This window comes from Lampris incognitus, chromosome 1 (assembly GCF_029633865.1).
Source record: "Lampris incognitus isolate fLamInc1 chromosome 1, fLamInc1.hap2, whole genome shotgun sequence".
In the NCBI taxonomy this organism is placed as follows: Eukaryota; Metazoa; Chordata; class Actinopteri; order Lampriformes; family Lampridae; genus Lampris; species Lampris incognitus.
Window position 1 is genome coordinate 122,180,724 of NC_079211.1, and position 27,935 is coordinate 122,208,658.

At 43.1% G+C, this 27,935-nt stretch overlaps 1 protein-coding gene across 1 annotated transcript; it reads left to right on the top strand.

The window, feature by feature from the left end:
• Positions 1–631: 631 nt before the first annotated feature.
• Positions 632–22,735, top strand: cfap251 (cilia and flagella associated protein 251). The gene is made up of 20 exons (XM_056279328.1): positions 632–850; positions 1,136–1,276; positions 1,472–1,581; positions 1,690–1,798; positions 12,492–12,572; positions 12,668–12,745; positions 12,832–12,876; positions 13,025–13,227; positions 13,353–13,535; positions 13,638–13,885; positions 15,782–15,933; positions 16,437–16,610; positions 16,949–17,133; positions 17,233–17,347; positions 18,054–18,217; positions 18,295–18,385; positions 20,991–21,134; positions 21,344–21,572; positions 21,784–21,885; positions 22,578–22,735. The coding sequence occupies exons 1-20, from the start codon at positions 632–634 to the stop codon at positions 22,733–22,735; spliced, it is 2,931 nt and encodes a 976-aa protein (XP_056135303.1).
• Positions 22,736–27,935: the final 5,200 nt, after the last annotated feature.

The following is a 27,935-nucleotide window of genomic DNA, read 5'->3' on the forward strand; positions in this document are numbered from 1 at the left end:
TACGTTTTTAGTGGGAAATTAGTAGGAATTTCTTTAGTTATTCTTGCTTATACCTAAAAACAATACATTTTGATCATACAATCAGATCACATTTACGATTAGGCATTATTTCACAAGATATATTTGGTATATTTAACATTGCTCTTCTAGACCCCGTGTTCGTCCTCATGAGCCCCTCCCCTCCTTGCAGCGTCGGTTGCTAGGCGACAAGACGCTCAGCGAAAGCGGTGCAGTTTCTACCATTGTAGGTTAAGTAAAAACAAAACTCTCACAGAATGACAGCTCTTTAAAATCGATAATAAATAACTCAGCCTTGTAATGTGGAGTATTTCAGAATAGTTGAAGACGTGGACATGAGAGTTACGGTTAATTTATTCGTTGAATTCACTCTTTTGATTGAAGTTAGCCATTTAGCTAGCTACCCCACGTTATGTTAGCTAACGTTGTAAGATTTGGTGATCGAGTAGTGTAGACATAATCGGACTGTCAAGGTCAATCAAATCTTACTTTATTCAGACACATAGGTCCATATTTTAAAAAAATCAATCAGTAGCGCCCCGAGTGAAAGCTGAATTTATTAAAAAGTCAGTAATATCAATCGTTCCTCGAATCGAAGCGGGTGAGTAGTATCATGTCGTATAATGACACTGATAAAAATTACCTCTTGGAAAGTCTGCGAGAAAAACAGCAAAATACCGACACCACGGAGGACGAGAATGTCATCGATGATGAAGAGGATCTCAGTCCAGAACAGGAGGGCAGTGAGGAGGGAGAGAGGAGGGATCCAGGTGGAACTGGTCCATCAGAGAGTGCTCAACCAAAGTCGACAGGGGATTCATTTACCTCTCAAGTCTACACTGCAACCACAAAGACACTTTCGCTGAAAGAGAAACAAATTCATGACCAAACACATGCATTGGTAATTGAGTGCTATCATCAACATCAGATGAAGTAAATATGTAAGGCACAAGCTATTTGCATCTGCACTGTCTAGATTTGTTTATGGACCATCTAGATTTTTCAATGTACATGAGACATTTAAAAAAGGTATGTAATGAAACAAATATACTTACAACAAGTTCATTTTTCTCTACAGATAGCTAGAATTACAAACGCTATTTTGTCAATTATGCAGACATTGGAATGGGCCTTTGGGATAAATCGTGCTCTACCTGTCTTCAGTCTGCAAGACGAGGATCAGCTAGTGATCCTGTATGCTGGCTCCCATGTTGGTGTCATGTACAATCACACCTCAAACTCCCAGCACCTACTTCAGGTAAAAAAAAAGTTTTTTTTTAAAAATCACTCGAGGTTGTTGTCTAAATTGAGAAGTCTGTAATGAGTAAATAGTAAAAAACATGAGTCATAGTTACAACCTGTGATGTAATGTTGATGTTGCGTATGATAACATGTGGGTGTCAATGTGGAATTTATACTGCCAGAATTAATTAATAGTCATTATTCTCAACAGGGTCACAGCAACCCCATTTCTTGTTTGTGTGTGAGTGCAGACAGACGCTGGCTTGTGACTGCAGACAAGGGACATGAAAGCCTGGTTATTATTTGGGACTCTTACTCTGGGTAACGTTCTTTCATCTATGCAGTGAAATTAAAATTAATATGAACACTGTTTGTATTCTAAATAAGTTTCTATCTGAATTCATTTTTGGTGATTGACCATCACTCAAGGATCCCTGTGCGTACATTATTTGACTGTCAGCCTGAAGGGGGTTGCATAGCTTTAGCATTGTCCAAGGACGTCAAACACCTGGCAATTCTTGGGGCTGGAGAAGTTCAGGTAAGGCAGTTTGAAGTAAGGCTGGTCTAGACCAATTTGTTGATTTATCTAAAACAATATATAGCCCAAACAGAAATTATATGTTATTTTAATCCCCGTAGTAGTTAAGTTTACATTTGTGCAACAAAAGAGAGTAAATACCATGATCTGTTGTGTCATCTGTTATGATGAGTAGGAGACAGTTTGGAACAGAATCCAAAAAACATTGGTACACTTAGTAAGTCAATGTCATTTAGTTGAAATGGTGCAGGCCCAAATGTTATTGGTTTGTTTACCTTTGTAAGCAAGTTGTTCATGTTCACAAATAAGGATAACATCATTGCACTTGTCGGTTACAATACATATAGGGCTTGACCTAACCACGGGGGGGGGGGGGGTTGGGGGATTGTTATTTTTGTGAAAAACTCTTTTGCTGTCTCTGTGTTACGTTCTGTCTCTGCCAAAAGAATTTGAATTGCTTGCATTGAATGTCTCTCTAAATCCTAATAATAAGATGGTGGTAATCAGGGCCTATCACCCCTCGTCTGCTTATCAAAGGGCCTTAGATAAATTGATGAATCTTATATCTGTGTATGAGGCTTCTGCAGTTTTTTCATGGGTGACCCTAACCTTGACTGGTTATCTTCTACCTCTGATGGGCTAAAAGAAATATTCTATTGAACTAAATTTAATTCAGCTCATTTCTTCACCTACTCGGCCTGACAACAAAAATCCAAAAAAGTCGACCCTGATAGATATAATCATAATAAGCAAACCACATACATTCACAGCCAGTGGTGTGTTTGCCCTAGACTTTAGTCATCATTGTCCAATTTTCTGCATTACAGACTCCAGACAAAAAAAGTTCCCACCACATATTATTGTAAAGAGAGACTTTAAACATTTTGTTGAGCAGGCTTTTTTTCATGATTTATTTCTCAGTGATATTACAAGGTTATGTGTTATTCCTGACACAGAATTAGCCCTAAGCCATTTCACAGATGTTTTCAACTCTTCAGCAAATAACCATTATCATTAATCTAGTTTCCTTAAAGTCACAAAAGGGGTGCCACAGGGCTCAATATGAGGTCCTATGCTGTTCACATTGTGCATAAATGACCTGGGCTCATTGGTTAGTAACAGCTCTACTCATTTTTATGCTGACGACATGGTTATTTACGCATCGTTACCCTCTATTGACAAAGATTTGTCAAATTTAAAGTCAGATTTCTTTGGCTATTCAAAAGGCCCTGATTAAATGTAAGCTTTTTCTAAATCCAGATAAGACTAATTACATGGTATTCACCAGATCCCAAATGAAAAATCCTCTAAATTTTACTATCAATTACTGAGGCTCAAATTAAAAAAAAGTCACATGTTATAAGTACTTGGGGATCTGGTTAGATGGGAAATTATCTTTTAAAACTCTGTTGAAGAACTGACCAAGAAGCTAAATTTAAATTATGTTTATTTTTTAGAAATAAGCAGTACCTCACTTTTAGCACTAGGTTGCAGATTGTACAGGCAACATTCTTATCAGTGCCTGACTATCCAGATGCAATTTACATGCATGCTGCTGCCCTCAAGCTCTTGATGCAGTGTATAACAGTTCTCTTAGATTTATTACAGGTGACAGTTTTAGAACCCATCATTGTATCCTCTACAAGAAGGTCGAGTGGCCATCACTTTCCCCTCGAAGGGAACCACACTGTCTTTTTTTTATTTACAAAGCCATCCTTAATAAGCTAACATTTTATTTGTAATCCCTTTTAAGGATTAAAAATATATGACACCGTGTTGGTTCACAATCAATCAATCAGACTTTATTCGTATAGCACTTTTCAAATGTAAACAAACAAATGTAACACAAAGTGCTTCACACAATAAAACAATAAAATCTCCCCACCCTCACCAAAACAAAAAAACAACAACAACAACAACAACGGTCAGGTCAAGAAGGAAAAAAAGTACAGACGAATTTTATAAAAGTACAGACAAGTTTAGTAAAATAAATAAAAGTGCCATAAAAACTGATTAATTAAAAGTAACAACAATCAGAGCAGAATATCTAAAAATAACAAAATATACAACACACACACACACACACACACACACACACACACACACACACACACACACACACACACACACACACACACACACACACACACACACACACACACACACACACACACACACACACACACACACACCAAGAACTTAGGCATAGGCTGTTTCAAAAAGTAAGGTTTTTAACCTGCTTTTAAATGTGTCCAGTGTTGAGGCCTCTCTCAGGTATTCAGGCAGGGCGTTCCATCGACTTAGGCTGTAAATACAAAATGCAGCTTCCCCTGCTCTAGACTTAGCACTAGGGATGGTTAAAATACCACTGCCATTTGACCTGAGAGTTCTTGCTGGTTTGTAAGTAATTAGCATGTCTTTTATATAGTGTGGTGGCATATATTGTAATGTAAAATGTCTGTATTGAGTATGGCAGTTTGTGTGTGTGTCAGCCCTGTGATGGCCTGGTGGCCTGTCCAGGGTGTCTCCCTGCCTGCCGCCCAATGACTGCTGGGATGGGCTCCAGCATCCCAGGACCCTATGTAGGATAAGCGGCTTAGACAATAGATGGATGGATGGCAAGGCCATTTAGCGCTTTGTATACATCTAACAGAATTTTAACATCGATTCTAGTTTTGAAAGAGTTTAGTCTAGTTTTTAGTTCTGGTGGAACACATGCGCCCACATTTTGAATTAACTGTGGTTGGCACACAACTGATTTTGGGAGGCCGGTGAATAGTCCGTTACAGTAGTCTAGTCTACTTGTTATAAACACATGCATGGATTAATTTCTCACAGTCTGATTTTGATAGAAAGCCCTTAGTTTTAAAATGTTTTAAGATGGTAGAAAGCTGATCTTGTCAGATGATTGATGTGGCTCTTAAAATTTAGATCACTGTCTATGATTACACCGAGATTTCTAGCTTCGCTAGAGAGAGAGAGAGAGCTGAGATGAGCTGCAATTCTCTGTCTGAGTCTTTGAACGAAAAATAAGCATTTCTGTCTTGTTTTTGTTCAATTGTACAAAGTTCTCTGACATCCATAGATTAATATCATCAATACACTGAGTTAGGGAATGTATGGGATTTAGGTCATCAGGAGATAGGGCTATGTTCAGTTGTGAGTCATCTGCATAATTATGGCAATTTATTTTGTGTTTCTGTATAACATGTGCAAGTGGGAACATATAGAGATTAAATAGTAATGGTCCAAGAATCGAACCTTGGGGTACCCCACACATTATACCCACTTTGTCTGAGGAAAAGTCTCCTATAGACACAAAGAACTGCCTGTCCTGTAGGTCTGTTCTAAACCAGTTGAGAACCGCGCCAGAAAGACCGACCAATTTTTCTAATTTCTCTAGCAAAATATCATGACCAACAGTGTCGAAGGCGGCACTGAGATCCAGGAGCACAAGAACAGACAATTTATTAGAATCTGTGTTCATATGCAGATCGTTCACAACTTTGATAAGTGCTGTTTCTGTGCTATGGTGAGATCGAAAACCTGACTGATAAATGGCTAAAAGGTTGCTTGATATTAAATGGTTATTAACTTGAGAATAAACTTTTTTTCAAGTATTTTGCTAAGGAATGGTAAGTTGGAGATGGGCCTGTAGTTGGCAATAGCTGTCGCATCAAGATTGCTCTTCTTCAGACTTAGTTTAATGACAGCTGTCATAAGTGCTGCAGGAATTATACCTGCTTGAAGAGAGCAATTGATAATTTCTAAAAAAAAAAAAAATTAAATCATGTGCTAAGCAATTAAAAACATTTTAAAATGTGGTAGGGAGAGGATCCAAGCAGCAGGTGGAGGACCTGAGCTGCCCAACAATATTGTCTAGAATTTTAAAGTAGAGGGCCAAAGTGAAACATGCTGCCAGTGATATTTCTGGAGAACTGGAGGGTAGGTTCATTACTGGATCTTGAGGCACTAATGTTCTGTCTAATGGCAATAATTTTGTTATTGAAGAATGTAGCGAATTACTCACATTTTTATGTGGACAGCATCTCCGACGGGTGCAGAGATGGTGGATTAATAAGTCAATCAATAGTAGAGAAAAACATTTTACTATTGTTAATATTTTCATTAATGAGTTTAGAGAAAAAAGACTGTCTGACCTGTTTAATTTCTTTGCTACATTTGTTCAGTCTATCCTTGTAAATTGTGAACCTGAAGTTTAGTCTTTCTCCACTGTCATTCTGCCTGGCGACACTCTCTCTTAAGCTGCCTAACAACCACTCCATTTCTCCAGAGGGCTTTTTGTTTTTCTGGGGGGGGGGGTTCCCCGTTTTTCTCTCCCATTGTACTTTGCCAATTACCCCACTCTTCCGAGCCATCCCAGTCATTGCTCTACCCCCTCTGCCGATCCGGGGAGGGCTGCAGACTACCCCATGCCTCCTCTGATACATGTGGAGTTGCCAGCCGCTGTTTTTCACCTGACAGTGAGAAGTTTCGCCAGGGAAACGTAGCGCGCGGGAGGATCACATTATCCCCCCCCCCCCCCGAACAGGTGCCCCGACCGACCAAAGGAGACGCTAGTGCAGCGACCAGGACCCATACCCACATCCGGCTTCCCACTGCAGACACGGCCAATTGTGTCTGTAGGGACGCCCAACTAAGCCGGAGGTAACACGGGGATTCGAACCGGCGACCCCTGTGTTGGTTGGCATGTTTTTAGTTTTAACAGGTTGTCAACGTTGTCAAAGATGCAATGTTGCAATGCAAGTTGCAATGTTGTCAAAGATATTTCGTATTTTTGAGATGAAGTTGTTCACAAGAGCCTCAATTTGTGGTGCCATGAACGGCGACAGCTCATTTATAGTTTTCTTAAAGGTTTCAATTGTATTATTGTCGAGGGCGTCCGGGTAGCGTGGCGGTCTATTCCTTTGCCTATCAACACGAGGATCGCCGGTTCGAATCCCCATGTTACCTCCGGCTTGGTCAGGTGTCCCTACAGACACAATTGGCCGTGTCTGCAGGTGGGAAGCTGGATGTAGGTATGTGTCCTGGTCGCTGCACTAGCGCCTCCTCTGGCCGGTCGGGGCACCTGTTCAGGGCGGGGGATAGCGTGATCCTCCTACGCGCTACGCCCCCCCCCCTGGTGAAAGAAGTGGGTGGCAACTCCACATGTATGGGAGTAGGCAAGTGGTAGTCTGCAGCCCTCCCCAGATCGGCAGAGGGGGTGGAGCAGCGACGGGACAGCTCGGACGAGTAGGGTAATTGGTCGGATACAATTCGGGAGAAAAAGAGAGAAGAAAATTATTCTATATATAGAGGGAGAGGGAGAGAGAGAATTCGGGGGGCAGCCGAGAACCGCCGCAGCCGGGACGCGAACCCGGGTCTCCCCGCACCACGGGCGACTACATTAACCAGTCAACTAAGGGGTCAATGAAATGTTTTTTATTATGCGCGTGCTCTTCTGTTGTACAGGAGTAGCAGAGGCATCAAAAAATATACAACAGTGATCTGAAATAGCCACATTCATGACACAGGGTACATTAATCTTGAGTCCTTTGACATGACTAAGTCCAGAGCATGCGACATTGTGGGTGGGTCCAGAAACGTGCTGAGTGAGAGCAAATGCCTCACCTTTAATGCGTTACCTTGGATATTCCATATATGTATACAGAATTGGGAAAAAGTGCATTCTCTGACTATGGTAGTTATAGTTGGAATAAGGTTCAAGACTCCTTTAAGTTAGACAAATCTTTAACCATAGAACAGTTTAAGCTTCTGTTGAATGACGTCTTATATAATGAATGCTTGTAGAGCTGAAGGAACGGAGAAGACCGTAGGTTCACACTTTAGCCGTGTAGGCAACTTTCTTTAATAAACGGTAAATCAGAGAGACAACAAAACCACAGCTCGACTGAGCGGAGGCGGCAAGAAGAATCAGAAAACTGGCTGAACAACCATAACTTAACCCTGCGTTAACCTGCCAGGGCAACCCTGACTTAACCCTTAGTTCCTGGGGTGAATTCTATCCCCAATACGTGTCCACCACATGACCCCCCCCAGAATTCGCCCTAGTAATCGAAGTCAGGCAGGCGCGGGGGGATTACAGGCCGTCCGCGGCGGCTCTGGGTAACAGGGGCCGGAGTGTCTCTGGGAGGCATTGACGCAGGCCTGTGGAGGTCGGCCTGAGGAGCAGAAGAGGCAGCGCGGGCCTCCACGGGGGGAGGAGGCGGAGCCGGGGGACGACCGCGATGAGGAGGTTGGGCTAACTCCAACGGCTGCGTCAAGTCCAGGTGTGCGGGTTTAACTCGGTCCACTGAAACATGCTCGGCCGTGCCCCCAAAATCCACCACCAGGTGCTTAGTTCCTCGTTCCAGGACACGGAAGGGGCCGTCATAAGGGGGTTGCAGAGGGGGGCTGTGTGCGTCGTGACGGATGAACACGTAGTCCGCTGACTGCAGACCTGGGGGCACCTGGGACACCGGAGCGCCGTGTTGGGCGGTAGGGACGGGTGTGAAAGCTCTGACCCCATCCAGCAAGGAGGCTCGTTGGTCCACAGCTGACCAGGGATGCGTTGCGTTGGGCATGAAATCGCCTGGGACTCGCATCGGCGTGCCGTACACCAGCTCCGCAGAGGAGGCTTGTAGGTCTTCCTTCGGGGCGGTCCGCAGGCCCAGCATGACCCATGGGAGCTTGTCGACCCAGTTGCAGTCCTTGAGAGTAGCCCGAAGCGCAGCCTTCATGGACCGGTGGAAGCGCTCACATAGGCCGTTCGCCTGAGGGTGGTAGGCGGTAGTGCGGTGAAGCTTGACGCCTAGAGCCTCACCCACAGCATTCCATAGCTCTGAGGTAAACTGTGGCCCGCGGTCAGACGAAAGGTCGGAAGGCGTACCGAAACGTGAGACCCACGACCCAATAAAAGCCCGGGCCACATCAGCAGACGTCGTGGATGCCAGGGGAACAGCTTCAGGCCAGCGCGTAGTCCTGTCCACCACAGTGAAGAGGTAGGTGAACCCATGGGAGGGGGGTAGGGGACCAACCAGGTCGACGTGGACATGGTCAAATCGTCTCTCCGGCACTGCGAAGCGTTCCAGGGGTGCCTTAATGTGGCGGTGTATCTTAGCCCGCTGACAGGCAACACACGAGTCGGCCCACGCTTTCACGTCTCTCTTAAGTCCCTCCCACACAAACTTAGCAGAGGTCAGGCGCACGGATGGCTTACCGCCTGGATGAGAGAGGCCGTGCACAGCTTCAAACACGGGGCATCTCCAGCTGTCCGGGACAATGGGCCTCGGCTGTCCTGTGGAGACGTCACACAGGAGGGTGACACCTGTGTCGCTGAAAGGAACGTCCTGCAGGCGGAGCCGCGTGTCGGAGGTCCGGAGACGGAGGATGCTCGGGTCCGTGGCCTGGTCAGCGGCCATCTGTGCATAGTCCAGGCCTAGGTGGACCGCTCCAATCACTGCCCTAGAGAGGCAGTCAGCTACCTGGTTAGACTTACCAGCGACGTGCTGGATGTCGGTAGTGAATTCCGAAATGTAGGAGAGTTGTCGCCGTTGGCGAGCGGACCATGGCTCGGCCGTCTTGGACATGGCAAACGTGAGGGGCTTGTGGTCCACGTACGCAGTAAACTCGCGGCCCTCTAGCAGGAACCGGAAATGCCGGATGGCGAGCCAGAGACCGAGGAGTTCCCTGTCAAAAGTACTATACTTGCGCTCTCGGGGTGTAAGCTGGCGACTGAAAAAGGCCAAAGGCTGCCAAGCCCCACCCACCCACTGCTCGTGAACCGCACCAACAGCATAGTCCGATGCATCCGTGGTTATGGAAATAGGCGCTGTAGGTGAAGGATGCGCTAGCAGGGTAGCCTGGGAGAGCGCAGCTTTAGTCTCGGTGAACGCACGGTCCCGCTCTGCTGTCCAGTCGACCGCCTGGTTGGGGGACTTGCCTTTCAGCGCCTCGTACAGTGGCCGGATGATAAAGGCGGCTCAGGGAATGAAGCGGTGGTAGAATGTCACCATCCTGATGAACTCCCTGAGCGCACGAGCTGTTTGGGGGCGCGGAAAGGCTGCCACCACTTCCACCTTTGAGGGCAGGGGGACCGCCCCGTCCCCAGTGATGCGGTGCCCGAGGAAATCAATGGCCGTCAGCCCGAACCGGCACTTTGCCGGGTTGACGATCAGCCCATGCTGGCTGAGGCGTGTGAAGAGGGCATGAAGATGGGACAGGTGTTCTTCCTCGGAGGCGCTGGCGATGAGTATGTCGTCCAAATAGACGAAGATGAAAGGAAGGCCACAGAGCACTGAATCCATCAGCCGCTGAAAGGACTGGGCCGCGTTTTTGAGTCCAAATGGCATTCGTAGGAATTCAAATAGGCCGAATGGGGTAGTCACCGCTGTCTTGGGGATGTCCGAGGGGTACACGGGAACTTGATGATAACCACGGACCAGGTCGACTTTTGAGAAGATGCGTTTGCCAGACAGGTTTGCAGAAAAGTCCTGGATATGTGGGACAGGATAGCGGTCAGGCATGGTGGCGTCATTTAGTCGGCGGTAGTCCCCGCATGGGCGCCAACCTCCATCAGGCTTAGCGACGACGTGGAGTGGGGACGCCCATGGGCTGTCAGAGCGGCGGATGATCCCCATGCGTTCCAGGTGCTCGAACTCAGACTTGGCAATGGCGAGTTTGGCGGGGTCGAGACGCCTGGCTCTGGCGTAGACTGGGGGCCCCTTCGTAGCAATGTGATGCTCCACCCCATGCTTAGCAGTGGGTGCAGAGAAGGTAGGCTGGGTGAGGTCAGGGAACTCAGCGAGGAGGCGGTTGAACTTGTCTGCCTCTGAGAGAGAGTTGGCTAGACCTGCATAGGCCGCTTCCCCCCGCGTTCATGCGAAGGAGGAGAAGGTTAAGGCGTCGACCAGACGGCTGTTCTGAATGTCCACTAGCAAACCGTAAGCGCACAAAAAATCAGCTCCGAGGAGGGGAAGCGTTACATTGGCCATGACGAACTCCCACGTGAAACGTTGTCCACCAAAACACAGTTCTACAGACCGCACGCCGTAGGTGTGGATAGGGCTGCCGTCAGCCGTCGCCAGCTGGGGGCCCCGCTCCCCGCCCATGATGTCGACGTCAGTAGCAGGGAGCACGCTTCTCTGTGCGCCCGTGTCACAGAGAAATCGCCGACTGGAGATGGTGTCGAGGATGAAGAGTAGCCTGCTCGTATCGCCAACACTCATGGCCACTACTGAGTGTTGGCCCTCTAGTTTCCCGTCGGCCTGTAGTTGCAGGGGGGACGGCACCGTTTAGCTTTCGCACCATACAGAGTCCAGAGGGCTTGTAGCGGTCTGACGCTGTGGCGCCACTGTCGGGCCAAGGTAGGAGCCAGCACCCCGGCATGGGAGGAACGTTGTGTAGCGACGAAGAATCGGTCAGCCTCCTTTGCCAGCTCACGGGGATCAGTGATGGTGGAGTTAGCGAGCGCAGTCTGGACGTGGGGCGGCATGTTGCGCAGAAACAGCTCCATAAACAGGAAACATGGCTTTTCTTGATCCAGTAGATTTAACATCATGCTCATTAGCTCCGATGGTCTGCCATCTCCCAAGCCCTGAATTGCGAAGAGGCGACGTGCTCTCTCCGTTGTTGACAGTTCAAAAGTTTCAAGGAGGAGATTTTTAAGTGCGGCGTATTTACCATCGGCCGGTGGGTTGGTTATGAAACCGCTTATCCTGGAAGCCGTAGCGCACCCCAGCGCTGCCACTACGTAGTAGTACCTGGTCTCGTCTGCTGTTATGTCTCTGAGCGCGAACTGTGCCTCAGCCTGCGCGAACCATGTAGCCGCGGAAGACTCCCAAAACTCCGGCAGTTTAATTGCAACGGCGTTCGTAGCCATAATGTGTGTGGTTTCAGAAAACTTATCCGAAAACCGACGTCGGGGTCACCAGTGTAGAGCCGAAGGAACGGAGAAGACCGTAGGTTCACACTTTAGCCGTGTAGGCAACTTTCCTTAATTAACGGTAAATCAGAGAGACAACAAAACCACAGCTCGACTGAGCGGAGGCGGCAAGAATAACCAGAAAACTGGCTGAACAACCATAACTTAACCCTGCGTTAACCTGCCAGGGCAACCCTGACTTAACCCTTAGTTCCTAGGGTGAATTCTATCCCCAATACGTGTCCACCACATGCTCCTGTTTTTTCTCAACATGTCTGTTTTGTCCTTGTGAAATGTACTTGTTTTACTGTGTTTTCTTTGTGTGTTTTTTATGTATTTTGTATGTTATGTTTGTGTTGCATTTCTGTTTTCTATAATTAATGTTGATTTCACACTTTTTACACCTTCTATCGTATAACTTATTTCTGATTATTTATTTGCAGGGCACCATTGTAAATGAGAGCTTTGCTCTCAATTGGTGTTTCCCTGATTAAATAATAAATAAATAAATAAATAAAGGATTAAAAAAATATCGACAGAATTTTCCAACATGTCAGGGATATGTGTTGAGTGTGACAATTCTGTTCTTAAAGTGTGCATTTACCCTGATGTTTAGTTGAATGAAATCCAGCTTCATTAAGTGAGCAAACATTCTTTGTTTCTGTCTTTTTAGAGGAAAACTTTTAAATTTCAATCTTGGCATGTCTTAATGCATACTGCCTACAGTAAAAGCAGGCTGCTTTTACAGTGTCCAGGGTGATCTTTTCACAGCATGTATGTATTTGGGACTGGACAAGTGAGAACGAGAAGCCTTTGTGCGTTACTGAACTCAGTCTTCAGCATGGTTTTCAAGTAAGTAATGTCCTTTCTATCTTATTTTTACTTATAATTATCACATAAGTATACAGATATGATGTGCACAAGGGTAATTTAAGTTATTTTTTCAGAATTACATAATTTTCAATCCCAATGACAGCACTGAACTGCTCAGCAATAGCAAGAGCCAAGTGTTATTTTACAAAATGGTAAGTGATACTATTTACTGTCATTAGTAGAAAACCAGTTGCTTTATGCACATGCAGAGTGAAACGATAAGATGGTTTATTTTCAGACCAAGAGAAGTCTGGAATATGCTGCCCCCAAGCTCCTCGATAAGGTAGAGATATTCTCTCAAAGAATTTGTAATTTGATTGATATTTACATTGTTCAACCTTCCCACCAGGACATTGTAGTGTTGAAACTTGAAATTGTGTTCACTACTTCACAAGGTTGCATTCACTGGTGTCTTTCTTGTCCTTCCTCAGACTTTCAACAGTGTTGTGGGTGTAATCAGTCAGTCTGTGTTTCACATGAAGGGGGTTCAGGCTCTAACAGCCACTGTAGCAGGAAACCTTGTGCTCTGGGATATGGTTGGGGGCTCTTCCAAAACGCAAAACACCAACAGACAAGCCATCAAGCTCATCCCACTTCAAAAAGATCCCATCACTGTGCTCACCTTAACTGACAGGTCTTCAGCGACAGAATTGTTTACAGTCTAAGGCTTGTATTTTTAACATGTAATTGGTGTCATGGTACCATATAGTTGTCTAACTTTTGCTTGTATGTTTTTTTATTTATTTTTTTATTTCACAGCTATATCATAACAGGTGATTCTCTTGGCCATATAAAATTTTATGATGAAAACTTCAGGATCATCAGCTGGTACAGTGAGTTCAGCCTAGATGCAATAGCATCCATCTCCTTTTCCAAAGAGTGTCCTCCCAGCCAGGGATATCAAGAGGACTGCACTATAGAGGCCAGACCATTTGTTACCAGGTATTATAAAAATGTCTGGTTACATCTCTTATCTAAACTGGTAAAGCTGTATCACACACAATGCAACCATCTTAGCAAGTTGTCTCCTCCCTTTTCTTGTAGGAACTTTGTTGTGTCCACAGTCAGCTCAACAGTGGTACATGTGAAAGCACAGGGGGATGTGCTTCAAACATTGTTATGTGAACATTGTGAACCTCTGCAAGCAGTGGCTTGCCATCCCAAACAGCCAATTGTTGCGATGGGCAGTCACAGTGGTATCTTGAAGGTGTGGGACTATAGCAGCAAAATGACAATCTCCAGCAGGGTTTTTGAGACCAAGCAAATTCAGTGTATCGCCTTTGACCCCCAAGGTAACCCATCATATGCCTCTTTCTGGTGGCACTGTATACTGTCACAATAATCAAATGCTCTTATACTACATGTAACCAATTTCGCTTAGCTGTGACATTTTCTTTCAAAGTTATCATACAGTTGATAGTGAATATCTACATTTAAACATGTGATTAGATTATGCTACAACAGTGGTTCTCAACTGCGGTTCTCAAGATCTCCTAGGACTGCTGTCAAATAGTTACCGATGTTCACTTATTGTGCCAGGTCTAAAAATTACCTGAATTAAGTATGGCACCATGGTCCAGTGGTTAGCACCAGTGGAGTAAGTTTCACTTGAACATTGGGGGGACACATTTAGTGGGGGGTCAGGGGGTCCTCCCCCTGGAAATTTTGAGCATCGCACATTTAATTTCCTGCATTCTGGTGAATTTGTATGCACCAATTTGCTCTTTTTCTACATCAATTTATTGTGGAAATGTCTTATTTATGTAAAAGAAAAACAACTTTCAGATAGGCTAGCCTATCGGATATCTTCTGTTACTTTCCTCTTGCTCATGTTGACTCTGTGAATGAAAGTAGTAGATGCATTTGAACTAATACAATACCCTTGGCACAAATTGGTTTGTAGATGTACCTATTATGTTATCTCATTATCAGTTCAAGTTCATTTAAGCTAACATAAACGTCTAGGGGCTACTGTTAGCAAGCGCTAGCTAGCTAGCTAGTTCGTGAGGGGGTCTGAACTGATAACCACAAACACAAGTTATAAACTAGATAAGGCTATAATTCATCCGGAAATACGTAAGAAAATCTAACTCAGAAACCCCAAAGGTAAGAAAGGGTGGTGTACTGGGCCAGACAAGCAAGCTGGCTAGCTACGTTACTGACACTTGCTTATACGATCGTTCACGCTCCGATCTCCTGGTTGTCAGGAGCAACTGCAAGACAGCAACGAGGTCGGCAATCCCAGTGGCAAGGTTAAAATGGTATGGTCCAAGCATAGGGGTGTATGAAATTGTTGGAAAACAAGTATGAATGACATTTTAAGTAGTTCGACTGTCTGTGTTGTTATTTTACCTTTTTTGGCGAGGGAGTTAACATTATCATTCATGATGTATTTTTTGGGAGGGACAAATTCACCTCTTCTAAATATTGAGGGGGACATGTCCCCCCTGACCCCCCCCCCGTAAGTGACGCCTGTAGTTAACACTGTTGCCTCACAGCAAGAATGTCCTGGTTTCGAACCCTAGGCCGACCCAGGTACTTTCTGTATGGAGTTTGCATGTTCTCCCTGTGTCTGCGTGGGTTTCCTCCCAACATCAGAAAGACATGCATGTTAGGGTTGATACTCCTGCCTGTGCCCTTGACCAAGGCAATGGAAAGAAGAACTGGAGTTGGTCCCCAGGCGCTGCAGCTGCCCACTGCTCCTATACAATAGGATGGGTTAAATGCAGAGAAAAGATTCATTGTAAGAATACAATGACAAAATAAAGTGTCTTTCTTTCTTCTCTTCCATTATAATTCTGTTATCCTCTTTCAATGTTGTACTCTGTAAATCGTGTAAACACAACATCCATTGCACGTTGTCCATCTTGGGAGAGCGATCCCTCTTCTGTTGCTCTCCCTGAGGTTTCGTCCTATTTTTTCTCCGTTAAAGGTTTTTTTTTTAGGGAGTTGTTCCTTATCAGATACGAGGGTCTAAGAACAGGATGTTGTGTTGCTGTAAAGCCCCTTGAGGCAAATTTGTAATTTGTGATATTGGGCTATACAAATAAAATTGCCTTGACTTGACTTCTCTTAAGCTGGAATAACTGGCTAGATCACCAGCTTTGAGAGCCCCGAGGACCAGAGTTTAAGAACCACTGTGTTGAAATAAAAGAGCCATTCACTATGTCTTTTAAATCTTTTAACAGGGTTTTACTTGGCTGTTGGCTTTGCCAGTGGAGCTCTCCATATACTGGATGCTTGTACTTTACAAAGTGATGCAGAAGGCTGTTTTGATTTCTGCCAAGACAGCATCAGTCACATCAGGTTCTCCCTAGACTCCCAGTATCTGGCCACTGCAGTAAGCAAATCCCTTTATATAGTGTCTTTAATTTATATAGTTGTATTTGTTTACTTGTTTTGAACAAGTGGTTCTGATTCTGAAAAAGTCAGCTTTCATATTTGTATTGAGGACATCCTGAAGTCTAGAAAAGTGTCACACCATCATTTTACTATTCTGTATTTGTTTAGTGTAATGCAAGACATGAACTTAAGGTGAAGGCAAGACAAAACAACCAATCAACTTGAAATTCACCTAGAGGATCAGACACATTATTGAGAATTAGCTACACAGTCCATCCAACCTTATGTTGATATCTGAGCCCACAATGTCTATCTTATTGAACATTGCTCAGAATGTCTCTGGTGCTGAATATTACACGCTTCACAGGATGTACTCAGGATTTGGAAAAGGAGGAGTTGCTATGAGTATAGAATGCAAAGTTACTGTTATGACTGAAAGTTGCTTTTGATTTAAAGGTGCACATGTTCATATTTTTGTCCTTGTTCTTATGACATTGTTAGGATACTGGAAAAGCAGTGACAGTGCTCCGCTTACAGACCAATACTGGGTTGCAGCATTGGAAATGTTTAGGCAGACACCATTCACACTACAAACCCATCAGAGACATTCTATTTGGGGTGTACGTGGACAGCCCTCGACCCAGACTGCTTTCTGTGGGCATGGATCGCAGACTTGTAAGTCCCCTTTTATTAACTGATAGAACATTTTGGACTAAAGTTTCTTACTTATGACTGTTTGTATTAAAATTATGAATGGTTAGCAAAAAAAATGGTCTTAGCCTTTCAAATCTGTGTGTGTGTTAGACCCGATGAGACTTAGACCTGATGAGAGGGTCTAAGGACAGTATGTTGTGTTGCCGTTAAACCCACTGAGGCAAATTTGTAATTTGTGATATTGGGCTATACAAATAAAATTGATTTGTTTTAATTTGATTTGTGTGTATGTGTGTGTGTGTGTGTGTGTGTGTGTGTGTGTGTGTGTGTGTGTGTGTGTGTGTGTTTGTGTGTAATAGGTAGAGTATGATCTGGACAACAGCGATGAGAACAAACTGCTGATTTTAAACTCAGTGCGGCTTGAGCAAAGTGCTGTGCCTACTTGCATGACTTGGTATCCTCCCCTCACTACTGAGCACTTTGTTCTCACTGCCTCAGACCAGTACAAGATGAAGCTTTTCAACAGCTCTACCAAGATGTGCAGGTCTGTAACAAGATGATCATTTGAAAAATTCTGCATTATCCTCCAATTCTGACCAAAATAAAAACTTGAAAAAAAATCCCATTTGTTTATCAATCACAGAAAGACTCTGCTTGGTCCAACCTATGGCTCTCCAGTTGAAAAAATTGTTGTACTTCCCATTTCTAAGGAACATGACATAGGCTCCTATTACTTAGCATATATCACAAAGGACAAGGTCAGTGCTTTCTACTTCTAGTATTTTGTTGACAAACCTGGCTAATATTTAAATCCAATGAATCTGTTTGAATATGACATTGTCATCTTGAAGTCAGTGGGCAATATGAACACGCCAGTGAATGACAAATTTATAAAAGTTAACAATTCTTTGCATAAATTAAATTCAAATTCAGTTTTCAGTGGAAGTATAAAATTGAAATTCGATTCAGCTTTGCAGAATTCAGCTTGAAATTTTAAACAATTTCACAGTATACTTCTAAATTGTTCACTGTTCATAAAGCACAATAATTGAAATGTTGACATTACAAGTAGGGCGGCACGAAGGTTCTGGGTTTGAGCTCCTGGGTTGTCCTACTTGGAGGTCGTCCCGGGTCATCCTCTGTCTGGAGTCTGCATGTTCTCCGTATGTCTGCGTGGGTTTCCTCTGGATGCTCCGGTTTCCTCCCACAGTCCAAAGACATGTAGGTTAGGTGAATCGGCCATACTAAATTGCCCCTAGGTATGAATGTGTGTGTGTGTATGTCAGCCCTGTGTGATGGCCTGGCGGCCTGTCCAGGGTGTCTCCCCGCCTGCCGCCCACTAACTGCTGGGATAGGCTCCAGTATCCCCGCGACCCTGAGAGCAGGATAAGCAGTTCGGATAATGGCTGGCTGGATGGATGGATGGATATTACAAGTCAGAATGTTGGTTTGTCATTCTTCAAGGTGGGCATACAGATTCTTCCCCTTGATGGGAACCCCTACAAGTCCAGTGCTTTGCTCTGCCATCCAACAGGAGTGTCAACTTTGGCCTGCTCTTATGATGGTCGATACGTTTTTACCGCTGGTGCATCTGACTGCACTGTCTTATCATGGGAGGTCAGCCTAAGGTAACCGAAAGAAATGTATGTGCAAATTAACCGTATTTTTCTCCAAATACTACTCTTGTAACCTTTTCTCTTCACAGTGCCTTAGAGGCAGCAGCTGCCTTGGGAGGAAAGGACTTGACACCCTACTACACTCTTGTAGAAGGAGGGAGAGATGGGGATTTCTTTAGAGTGAGTATAACTACCCTCTTTATATTCTGACCCCTACTATTAATTAGAGTGCCTCTGAGAAGCGTTAGGTTATAACTGATTACCACTTTCCCAAAGCTAGAAATCAGAAACATTTCAAAGATCTCAAATGGCTTTGTGTGTATGTGTTCATGAGCTTCGTTTGCTTGCTGTTTGCTTTGGGAGAATGTGAAGTAAGACCAATTCCAATTACCACATTATAGCAGCACAGGGGATGGACAGATGAGAACCAACAAAGTGTGTGCTCAGCACAGAGCAGTTTATTAGACAAACTCCAAACGCAATCGACCATAAAACAGTCAATGCACACACCAATCCTTCAAGGCTGTGCGGTGGCTGCAGTGCCTGTTCACTTTTTTTGTCACCACTCTGGTCCTGGTTTCAATGCAAGCAGACACAGAAATAGATTAGCCATTGACAAAGACAGATTATGAGACAGTGGGCCCTTAGGTTAGGATGTCTAAATGCCCCCCCCCTCAGCACAGGTACACACATTAAAGCCAGCAGCATGGTAACAAAGTACACCTCTCAACCACAAATATGATATCAGTTAAAGCCACCTTTAATATCATCAAAGACACAGCCTAAAAAAGCAGTGATATCTAGCTGTTAGTGACACAAATGACTGGGTCCAATTCTGCAAAGAGAAATTAAGAGTTCATAACAGCGACTTCCCACAGAGGCTCTAGTTTGGGGGCCGCCTGGCCCCTTGGACCCCTGTGCCTGTACGCGGTAGGCCTGTTTGGTAATCCATCCAGATTGCTTGCAGCTGTGGCTATTGACTGGCAATTTACCACTCCTACTCTGAGTCTGCAGCTCACTTCCTTACCATAACCCTACCTCCTCATACCCCCACCACCTGACTTGAGCTAGGGAGCCATCCAGCTGACAGCAGATAACCCCGCCTTACTCAAATCCAGCATCGTGAAAAATGGAGCTATGCCCAGCCGGTCCAGGAGTTCATTGACCCTAGAAATTGGATAAGCCTCAAACTTTGAGATGTTCAGTTTACGATAGTCAATACAGAACCGAATAGACCAATCTGTATTGAGCGCAAACACGATAGTGCTACTCCAAGCACTGTTTGATTCCTCTATTACTGCCATTTCCAGCGTAGCCTTTAATTCAGCCTGAACAATTTTTCTTTTGTGTTAGGTAACTGATGGGACAGTGAACAAACGTGTACCATGTGTAAGCCAGTGTAAATTTGCAAATGAATGTAATCTTCCTCTTTTTAATTTGACACATCAACACCAATATTGTGTTTTTGCATTTTCTTTAGAATGTATTGTAACACTGTTTTTAAAAAAAATAATAACAATGATTACATGTATATAATGCTTTATCTAGACATGCAAAGTGCTTCACATTGAAGGGGTAACTCACCTCAACCACCATCAATGAGTAGCACCCACTTTGGTGATGCACAGCAGTCATTTTGCACTAGAACGCTCACCACACATCAGCTTGAGGTGGAGAGGGAGGAATCATTGAGCCAATTACATGGGGGATGATTAGGTGGCCAGATGGAGAGAGCCAGGTTGGGAATTTTGCCAGGACACCAGGTGACCCCCTACTCTGTGATAAGTGCCATAGGATCTTTAATGACCACAGTGAGTCAGGACCTCAGTTTAACGTCTCATCCGAAGGACGGATTTACCGTGATTAGAAAATAAATTATTAATTTCAGGTAATTATCAGGCTTACCTCATTTGTTTTAGTAATTGTTAGAAGACTAGACTAATACTTTATGTCTATCTCTGCGCAGATGAAGTAGATTATTAAACCGTTATAAAGAATCGTACTGACTACCGAACTTCTGCTAGAGGGAAAAATGTAGCCTCCGTTTATTCGGTAGTTTGGGGAGATGAAGAAAAAATGAACGGCGTCTCAGTGACGTAATCAATCCGCGCATGCAAGCGCAACACCGCCCACTTGTGGACAAACAAAGTCGTAAACAAAATAATAGTACACAGTAACACATAGTCATACAAATACGCTGGTGTCATATCTCAACAGTAATGTTTAGTAATTTTTCATAAACATTTTGTATCGAATTTTTTTTAGTCTAATTTCGCCTTATATTTTAGAAGTTTGCACAGTAAGTATTTTGTTAGTAGAACCAAGTTTTTCTATACGCTAATAAAAGCTACATTTAGATTGGCATTTTATGTATAAGTATACAGGTATAGCAATAGTTGATCTGGCCCCTTTCATTGCTAGATCATTATTCTATACTGTTCATACTTTACATAAAGAAGGACGAAAAACTATGTGAAAGTAAGTTCATTTTAATTCTAACGCTAATTCATTCTGAAACAAAGTTTTTGTCTTGAGGTTTATTCTATTCTATTCTACATATTTTGCCATTGATGTTTTTTTTTTCTATTATAATTTGCTGCTCCACCAAGAACTGGAAAAGATGGAAGGGGATGATATTTCTTGCATGTTTTCTCAACAACATTACACTTTTATTCCTTGTCAGTGGACTACCTCAAAGTTGCACATCAGTGTAACATGACCAAGTTTTGGATGTTCCTTTGGTAAAGTGTTATTCACGTTTATTCAGAGCTATTTCTGCTTATAGGAAATGGAAAGCTTTTTCTATTACTGCCAGCTGCATAATCAAGGCATAGATTCCATGGAGAAACGACAGGTGTCTACACGAATCCCCTTGACAGAGGTTCCTTCTTTGATGCGGGCTCTAGGCTTCTTCCCTACTGAGCAAGAGGTATGATAATTGAAATTATTGTTGTGCTCCTCCAGTAAACCTGTCAGCTTGGTCTTCTTGTATAACTTGATATTGCTGTAAGAACTGTTTGTTGTTTAAAATTTCACCCCTTGGCTTTGTAACAACAATGCAATGTGTATTCACTACATGCTTGCATAGTACATCACAGCTGGATATGAAAAAGAAATTAATTCATTTATTTTCACAAGCTGGAAGACATACGAATTGAGGTCAAGCTCTGCAATTACGCTGAAACTGGTAAATATGTGACTGACATAAACCTGGAGGAGTTTATCAAGCTGTACATTAATCACCGGCCAGCCTTTGGCATCTCCAAAGATGAAATAATGCAGACTTTTCAAGTCTTGGGTGACTTTGATATGATGGGAGAGCCCATGCTGCAGAGAAATAAGCTCCTTGAACTCCTTCAGGCCAGAGGTAATTTTTACATTATTCAGTCAAAACAGTTTCTTATCTTTTACCACAGTCTGCCTGTTTTCACCATATGAGCAGGGAATTAATGTGATATAACTAGTGCTTTTAAATTAGAATACTCATCATTAAATGTCACTTCAACTTGTAGATCAATATATCTATTTGCAATGCACAAAGCCCTGCAACTGCATCATGTTGATGTTATTTTTGACAGGCGAACATATGACTGAGGATGAGGTGGTAGAGTGCTTTACAACACTTTTAGGGGTTAAGTCAGAGGGAGAAAAATCAAAGCCAGAGACCAATGAAAGTGAAGGTATGTGAAAAATATAGAATCTGTTCAGTCCCACAGCATATTTGTGTCAATGAAGTATAAAGTATAGTTCATTCTGAAGATGAAAATAACAAGGGGCAGTTGTCTGAAACTTTGCAGCTTGAAGATATATGAAGATTTGATTCAATACATGTTGTCAATATGATAACTAGAAAACAATTTTCTCAAGGGCTTTACACTCTGACAATGTTTTGCAGTTAATATATATATATATATATATATATAGAGAGAGAGAGAGAGAGAGAGAGAGAGAGAGAGAGAGAGAGACAGAGAGAGAGACAGAGAGAGAGAGAGAGAGAGAGAGAGGAGAGAGAGAGAGAGAGAGAGAGAGAGAGAGAGAGAGAGAGAGAGAGAGAGAGAGAGAGAGAGAGAGAGAGAGAGAGAGAGAGATAAGAGATGAAGATTGAATTTTGTCATTCTTGACTGACTGGCCCAAATTTCCCTTTTAATGCATATGGCTCACTAAAAACCAAAACAAAATGAATTGATAAACTTGTAAATGTGTAATTCTGTAATTAAAGCAGTCTAATTATGTAGATGTTGAAACACTTCTGTCACTATGTAACGTGTGTGTGTGTGTGTGTGTGTGTGTGTGTGTGTGTGTGTGTGTGTGTGTGTGTGTGTGTGTGTGTGTGTGTGTGTGTGTGTGTGTGTGTGTGTGTGTGTGTGTGTAGAAACGGAATATTCACTGGAATATTCCATCCCAGATGAGATAACCATGGAGACTTTCACAGGTCACATCTTGGGCATCCCATCATATACAATAGAGCCTGGAAAGTCATCCACTCCGGAGTTAAACAACACTGACAGTCTGCTTATGTCTCCAATCTGAACTGAGAGTGTGAATAGCCTTATTCTCAGTAGAATTAAGTTTAGGATGTTCCTTTTCTTGATTTGGTTTCATATATAATTTTTGGTTGAATATAGCCTATGATAAATAAAAAAACTGAATGAAGAAATTTGGTTGAACATTGTATTAAGTATCCAGTAGTGTGATATAATATGTATATAATGGTTATCATTAAACACAGCTGTTGGGTGAGTTAACGATTCACAATTGATTTAAGTCAAGTCAATTTTATTTTATAGCCCAATATCACAAATTAGCCTCAGTGGGCTTTACAACAACACAACATCCTGTCCTTAGACCCTCATATCGGATAAGGAACAACTCCCTGAAAAAAAAACCCCTTTAACAGGGAGAAAGAATAGGAAGAAACCTCAGGGAGAACCATCGGTGTCGCCAGGTCATTTTGCCGGAGCTTAAGCCCCAAATGTTTTGAATTTAGCCCCGAATATAATTTTGAATTTAAGCCTATGTGAAGCCGGACAAAAAAACGTAACGTGTGTGAATGTCCAGTAGTGTGTGTGTGTGTGTGTGTGTGTGTGTGTGTGTGTGTGTGTGTGTGTGTGTGTGAGTGAGTGAGTGAGTGAGTGAGTGAGTGAGTGAGTGAGTGAGTGAGTGAGTGAGTGAGTGAGTGAGTGAGTGAGTGAGTGAGTGAAAGAAAATTTTATATTCCAATAAACTAATGTTAACAAATATATTTAACTTTTGTTCTCTAGTCTGGTACTGTAGCATGTCAATAAATGTTTAATGACATTAGTTGAGAAGTGTTCTGCTTCTACTCAATACTAATACTAATTACTAACAACTGCTTATATTTTTAACATCACAATTCATAATTAATCTGGAGCGTAAACAACAGTTTTTGAGGTACACATTTCAATTTTTCAATGATTAAGACATGTACCTTGAATGTAAATAAGGTGCCAGAGTGCATAAAAAAGCATCAAGATAGAGCTTGTTTATCAAAAAAAATTTCTGGGGGAGGATCCCCCCGGACCCCCTATAGAAGTCCGGGCTAAGCCCCGAATGTCCTCAAACCTGGAAATGCCCCTGGGGAGAATAGATGAGGGATGATCATGCTGGTCGTGTGGCTTGGGTCCTGGACTGCTTCGTTGGCGTGTGAACACTGCTTGACATCCTGTGCATCATGTTCTTCATAAATTTTATGTCCATTATAATTCTGTTATCCTCTTTCAATGTTGTATTATGTAAATTGCGTGAACACAACATCCATTGCACGCTGTCCGTCTTGGGAGAGAGATCCCTCCTCTGTTGCTCTCCCTGAGGTTTCTTCCTATTTTTTTTCCCTGTTAAAGGGGTTTTTTAGGGAGTTGTTACTTATCCGATGAGAGGGTCTAAGGACAGGATGTTGTGTTGCTGTTAAGCCCACTGAGGCAAATTTGTCATTTGTGATATTGGGTTATACAAATAAAATTGATTTGATTTGATTTGATCTCTCTCCCAAGACGGACAGATGTGCAATGGATGTGTGTACACAATTTACAGAATACAACATTGAAAGAGGATAACAGAATTATAATGGAAATATAACATACATGAAGAATATGATGAGGAGGATGCCAAGCAGCGTCCAGACGCCACCAGAACAGCCCAGGACCTGAGCCACATGACCACCATCACCATGTAGACAAAAGAAAAGAAAAAAAAACATTAGTCATATGTCTGAGTGAGAGAAGGATATAACATTGAAACAGGATAACAAAACTATAGGGATTTATAAGATATATAAAAAGAAAATATGTTGAGGGGGATGCCAAGCAATGCCAAGCAATGGCATTGCTTGGATGGTGGTCACCGCCATCACCATGGAGACCTGGGAGGAGAACAGACTACATGTGCACACAAGGGAGACTCATCACACCATTCACATACACAGAAGAGAAAGGAGAAGATGTCATTCAGAGAGAGAGAAAAGACGTAAAAGAGAAGGTAACAGTTTGTAGTAGTCAATCTTTACTCTTTAATCTGATTGGCAGAACAGTGCTTGGTAAATTCATTGAGACAGAAACTGACCTGCCATGCAGGACAGGTTTGAAGCACTCAACTTAAAGGCAACTAATTGTAGGCTAAGGCAAAAATATGAGTTTTAAGTTTGATTTAAAGGACTCAACAGACTCTTGTTATCGGATGGCAGCAGGCAGGTTATTCCACAAGAACGGGGCCTGATAGGAAAAGGCCCTGCCACCAGCTGACTTCTTTTTAACGTTGGGTACACACAGGAGCCCTGTATTTTGAGAGCAAATAGCTTGAAATGAAATGTACCATTTAAAGAGATCAGACAGGTATGATGGGGCAAGCCCATTTAGGATTTTATAAGTCAGCAGAAGCACCTTGAAGTCTGATCTAACATGGATAGGAAGCCAATGAAGGGACGCAAGAATTGGTGTAATATGGTCAAATTTTCTAGCTTTAGTTAGAATTCTAGCCGCAGCATCCTGAACCATCTGAAGACTTTTAGTACTAGCATGTGGCAGACCTGAAAACAGAACATTACAGTAATTTACTGCAAGTGAAACACGATAGATAGATAGATAGATAGATAGATAGATAGATAGATAGATAGATAGATAGATAGATAGATAGATAGATAGATAGATAGATAGATAGATAGATAGATTTCTGTGCCAGAGGCATGAAATCCCTCTTTCTTTCATTGCTATATGATGCAAATATGCAGACAGCATCACATCTGTTGGTTTTTCCAAAATGTTACAACAGGTTGGGATCCCAATCAAAGAAAAGGTAACATAGCTAGGCATTGTTATTTGTAAGAATGTGGAACAGGGTCCTGTTACCCAAAACAGAAGGAATCTCCAGATCAGTTTATGTCTCATTGTTGCTGTGTCCCAACAAAGGTAACCAAGGAGTTGGATAAGATGCTATATGATTACATTTGGAGGGGAAAAAAACATTATCTTAAAAACGAAATTATTAGAGGTGGTCTTGAAGTCTTGGATTTTAACATCTTGAATAATACTTTTAAGGTTAAGTGGACTATATAATTTTTAAAGAATACCAACAGTATCTGGAATGCTTTTCCCCACATATTTCTTTCTTTCTACTGGTGGCTTTGATTTTTTTTTAATGCAATTTTTCTTTTGACAAAGTCTCAATTAAATTGGCTAACTTTCATCGGCAAGCTCTTTCAGCCTGGACATTAGTTTATAAACACAATTTCACTCCTCACAGACACTTTATCTGGAATAACAAGGACATGTTATACAAAAATAAATTACTGTTTAATCACTCATAGTCTGACAATGGAATTTTGTTAGTTGGTCAGTTGGTAAAGAAAAATGGTGTGTTACTATCATATTCAGAATTTCTTCAAACATTTAAAGTACCAGTCACGCTGAAGGAATGTGCAATTATTTTTGATGCAGTCCCCACAGGTTCTCTTCAATTTTCAAAGTCAAGTCAAGCCAAGTCAGTTTTATTTGTATAGCCCAATATCACAAATTACAAATTTGCCTCAGTGGGCTTAACAGCAACACAACATCCTGTCCTTAGACCCTCTCATCGGATAAGGACCAACTCCCTAAAAAAAAACCTTTAACAGGGAGAAAAAATAGGAAGAAACCTCAGGGAGAGCAACAGAGGAGGGATCTCTCTCCCAAGATGGACAAAATGCAATGGATGTTGTGTTTACACAATTTACAGAATACAACATTGGAAGAGGATAAACAGAATTATAATGGACTTATAAAATTTATGAAGAATATGATGTGCAGGATGCCAAGCAGTGTCCAGACGCCACTGGAACAGTCCAGGACCCAAGCCACGTGACCAGCATCATCATGTAAAAAAAAATTATATGGATTTATGAGTTATATAAAAAGAAAATGTGATGAGGGGAATGCCAGGCAGCCTCCAAGTGGTGACCACCATCACCACGGAGACCGACTGCACGTGCACACAAGGGAGACTCACATGAAACCATTCACAAACAGAAAAAGAGGAAGGAGACGACATCATTCAGAGAGAGAGAGAGAGAGAGAGAGAGAGAGAAGAGAACAGTTTGCAATAGTCATTAGTCATTATCACTTAAGTCATCAATCAGTCAAAGAATTGTAATCTTACAGAAATTAACATTATTAGCTCTAAGCACATTTTTATTGGAGATATTGATATTCGGAATACACCGTGCAGTAACAGACACATTAGAAATGCTTTGGACTGAGTTACACCTCCTGTGGCAAAATACGTTTGGTCTTCTATCATGAGTGATTTACAATGGAAAAAGGCTTTTTGTATTCTAAATAAATATTTTATTAATAATATAGTATCCTTCAATTGTTTACATTAAATTTACCCTTTTGAAGGAATGTTGGAAAGATTTAAGCTAAATATTGCAGGAAAGTAGAGACGGACAATTTCTCTCATTGACTACATGAACGCGTGTGTCATTTATTTCTTCTACAAACCAACAGCCCGAGCACCATGGCACTGCTCAAACCAATGATCGCCGTAGCTCACCCTGTTAACCTGGAAACACTTTTTCTTAAAGCGACCAGAACCTATTAGGGTGAATTATGTCCATAGAGTCCGCTACATATGTCCCCACAGAATTCACCATAATAGAAAAAGTCAACGTGGATGGGGGCGGATGGCCTGGCCACAACGGCTTCGCCGAACAGGTGCAGAGGACGGGGGGCCCACAGGAGAGGCCTTAGGGACCCTGCAGCTCCGTGGGGGTAGGGTGGGGGGTGGAGGAACCTTCAGGGCCTTGTTGGGGGGTGGGGGCAGGGTAGGAGGCCGCCCCCGCCATGGGGGCTGGGCAAGTCCAACAGGTCAGTCCAAGTCCAGGTTAGCCGGTTTGAGGTTATGCACTAAAATATGCTCTGGCTTGTTGCCGACTTCCACCACAAAGTGCTTGTTCCCGGTCTCCAGGACGCAGAATGGCCCATCGTAGGGAGGCTGCAGGGGTCCACAGTGGGCGTCGTCGCGGATGAAAATGTATTCCGCTGACTACAGACTTCAGGGGATGTGAGACTGTGGGAGGCTGTGTTGCAAAGTGGGGACCGGTGCGAAAGCTCTGGCGTTATCCAGGAGCGTGGTCCACTGATGGGCTGCAGACCAGGAAACCGTGGTGTTGGGATGGAAATCCCCTGGGAACCGCAGCGGCTGTCCATAAACCAGTTCAGCGGACGAGGATTGGAGGTCC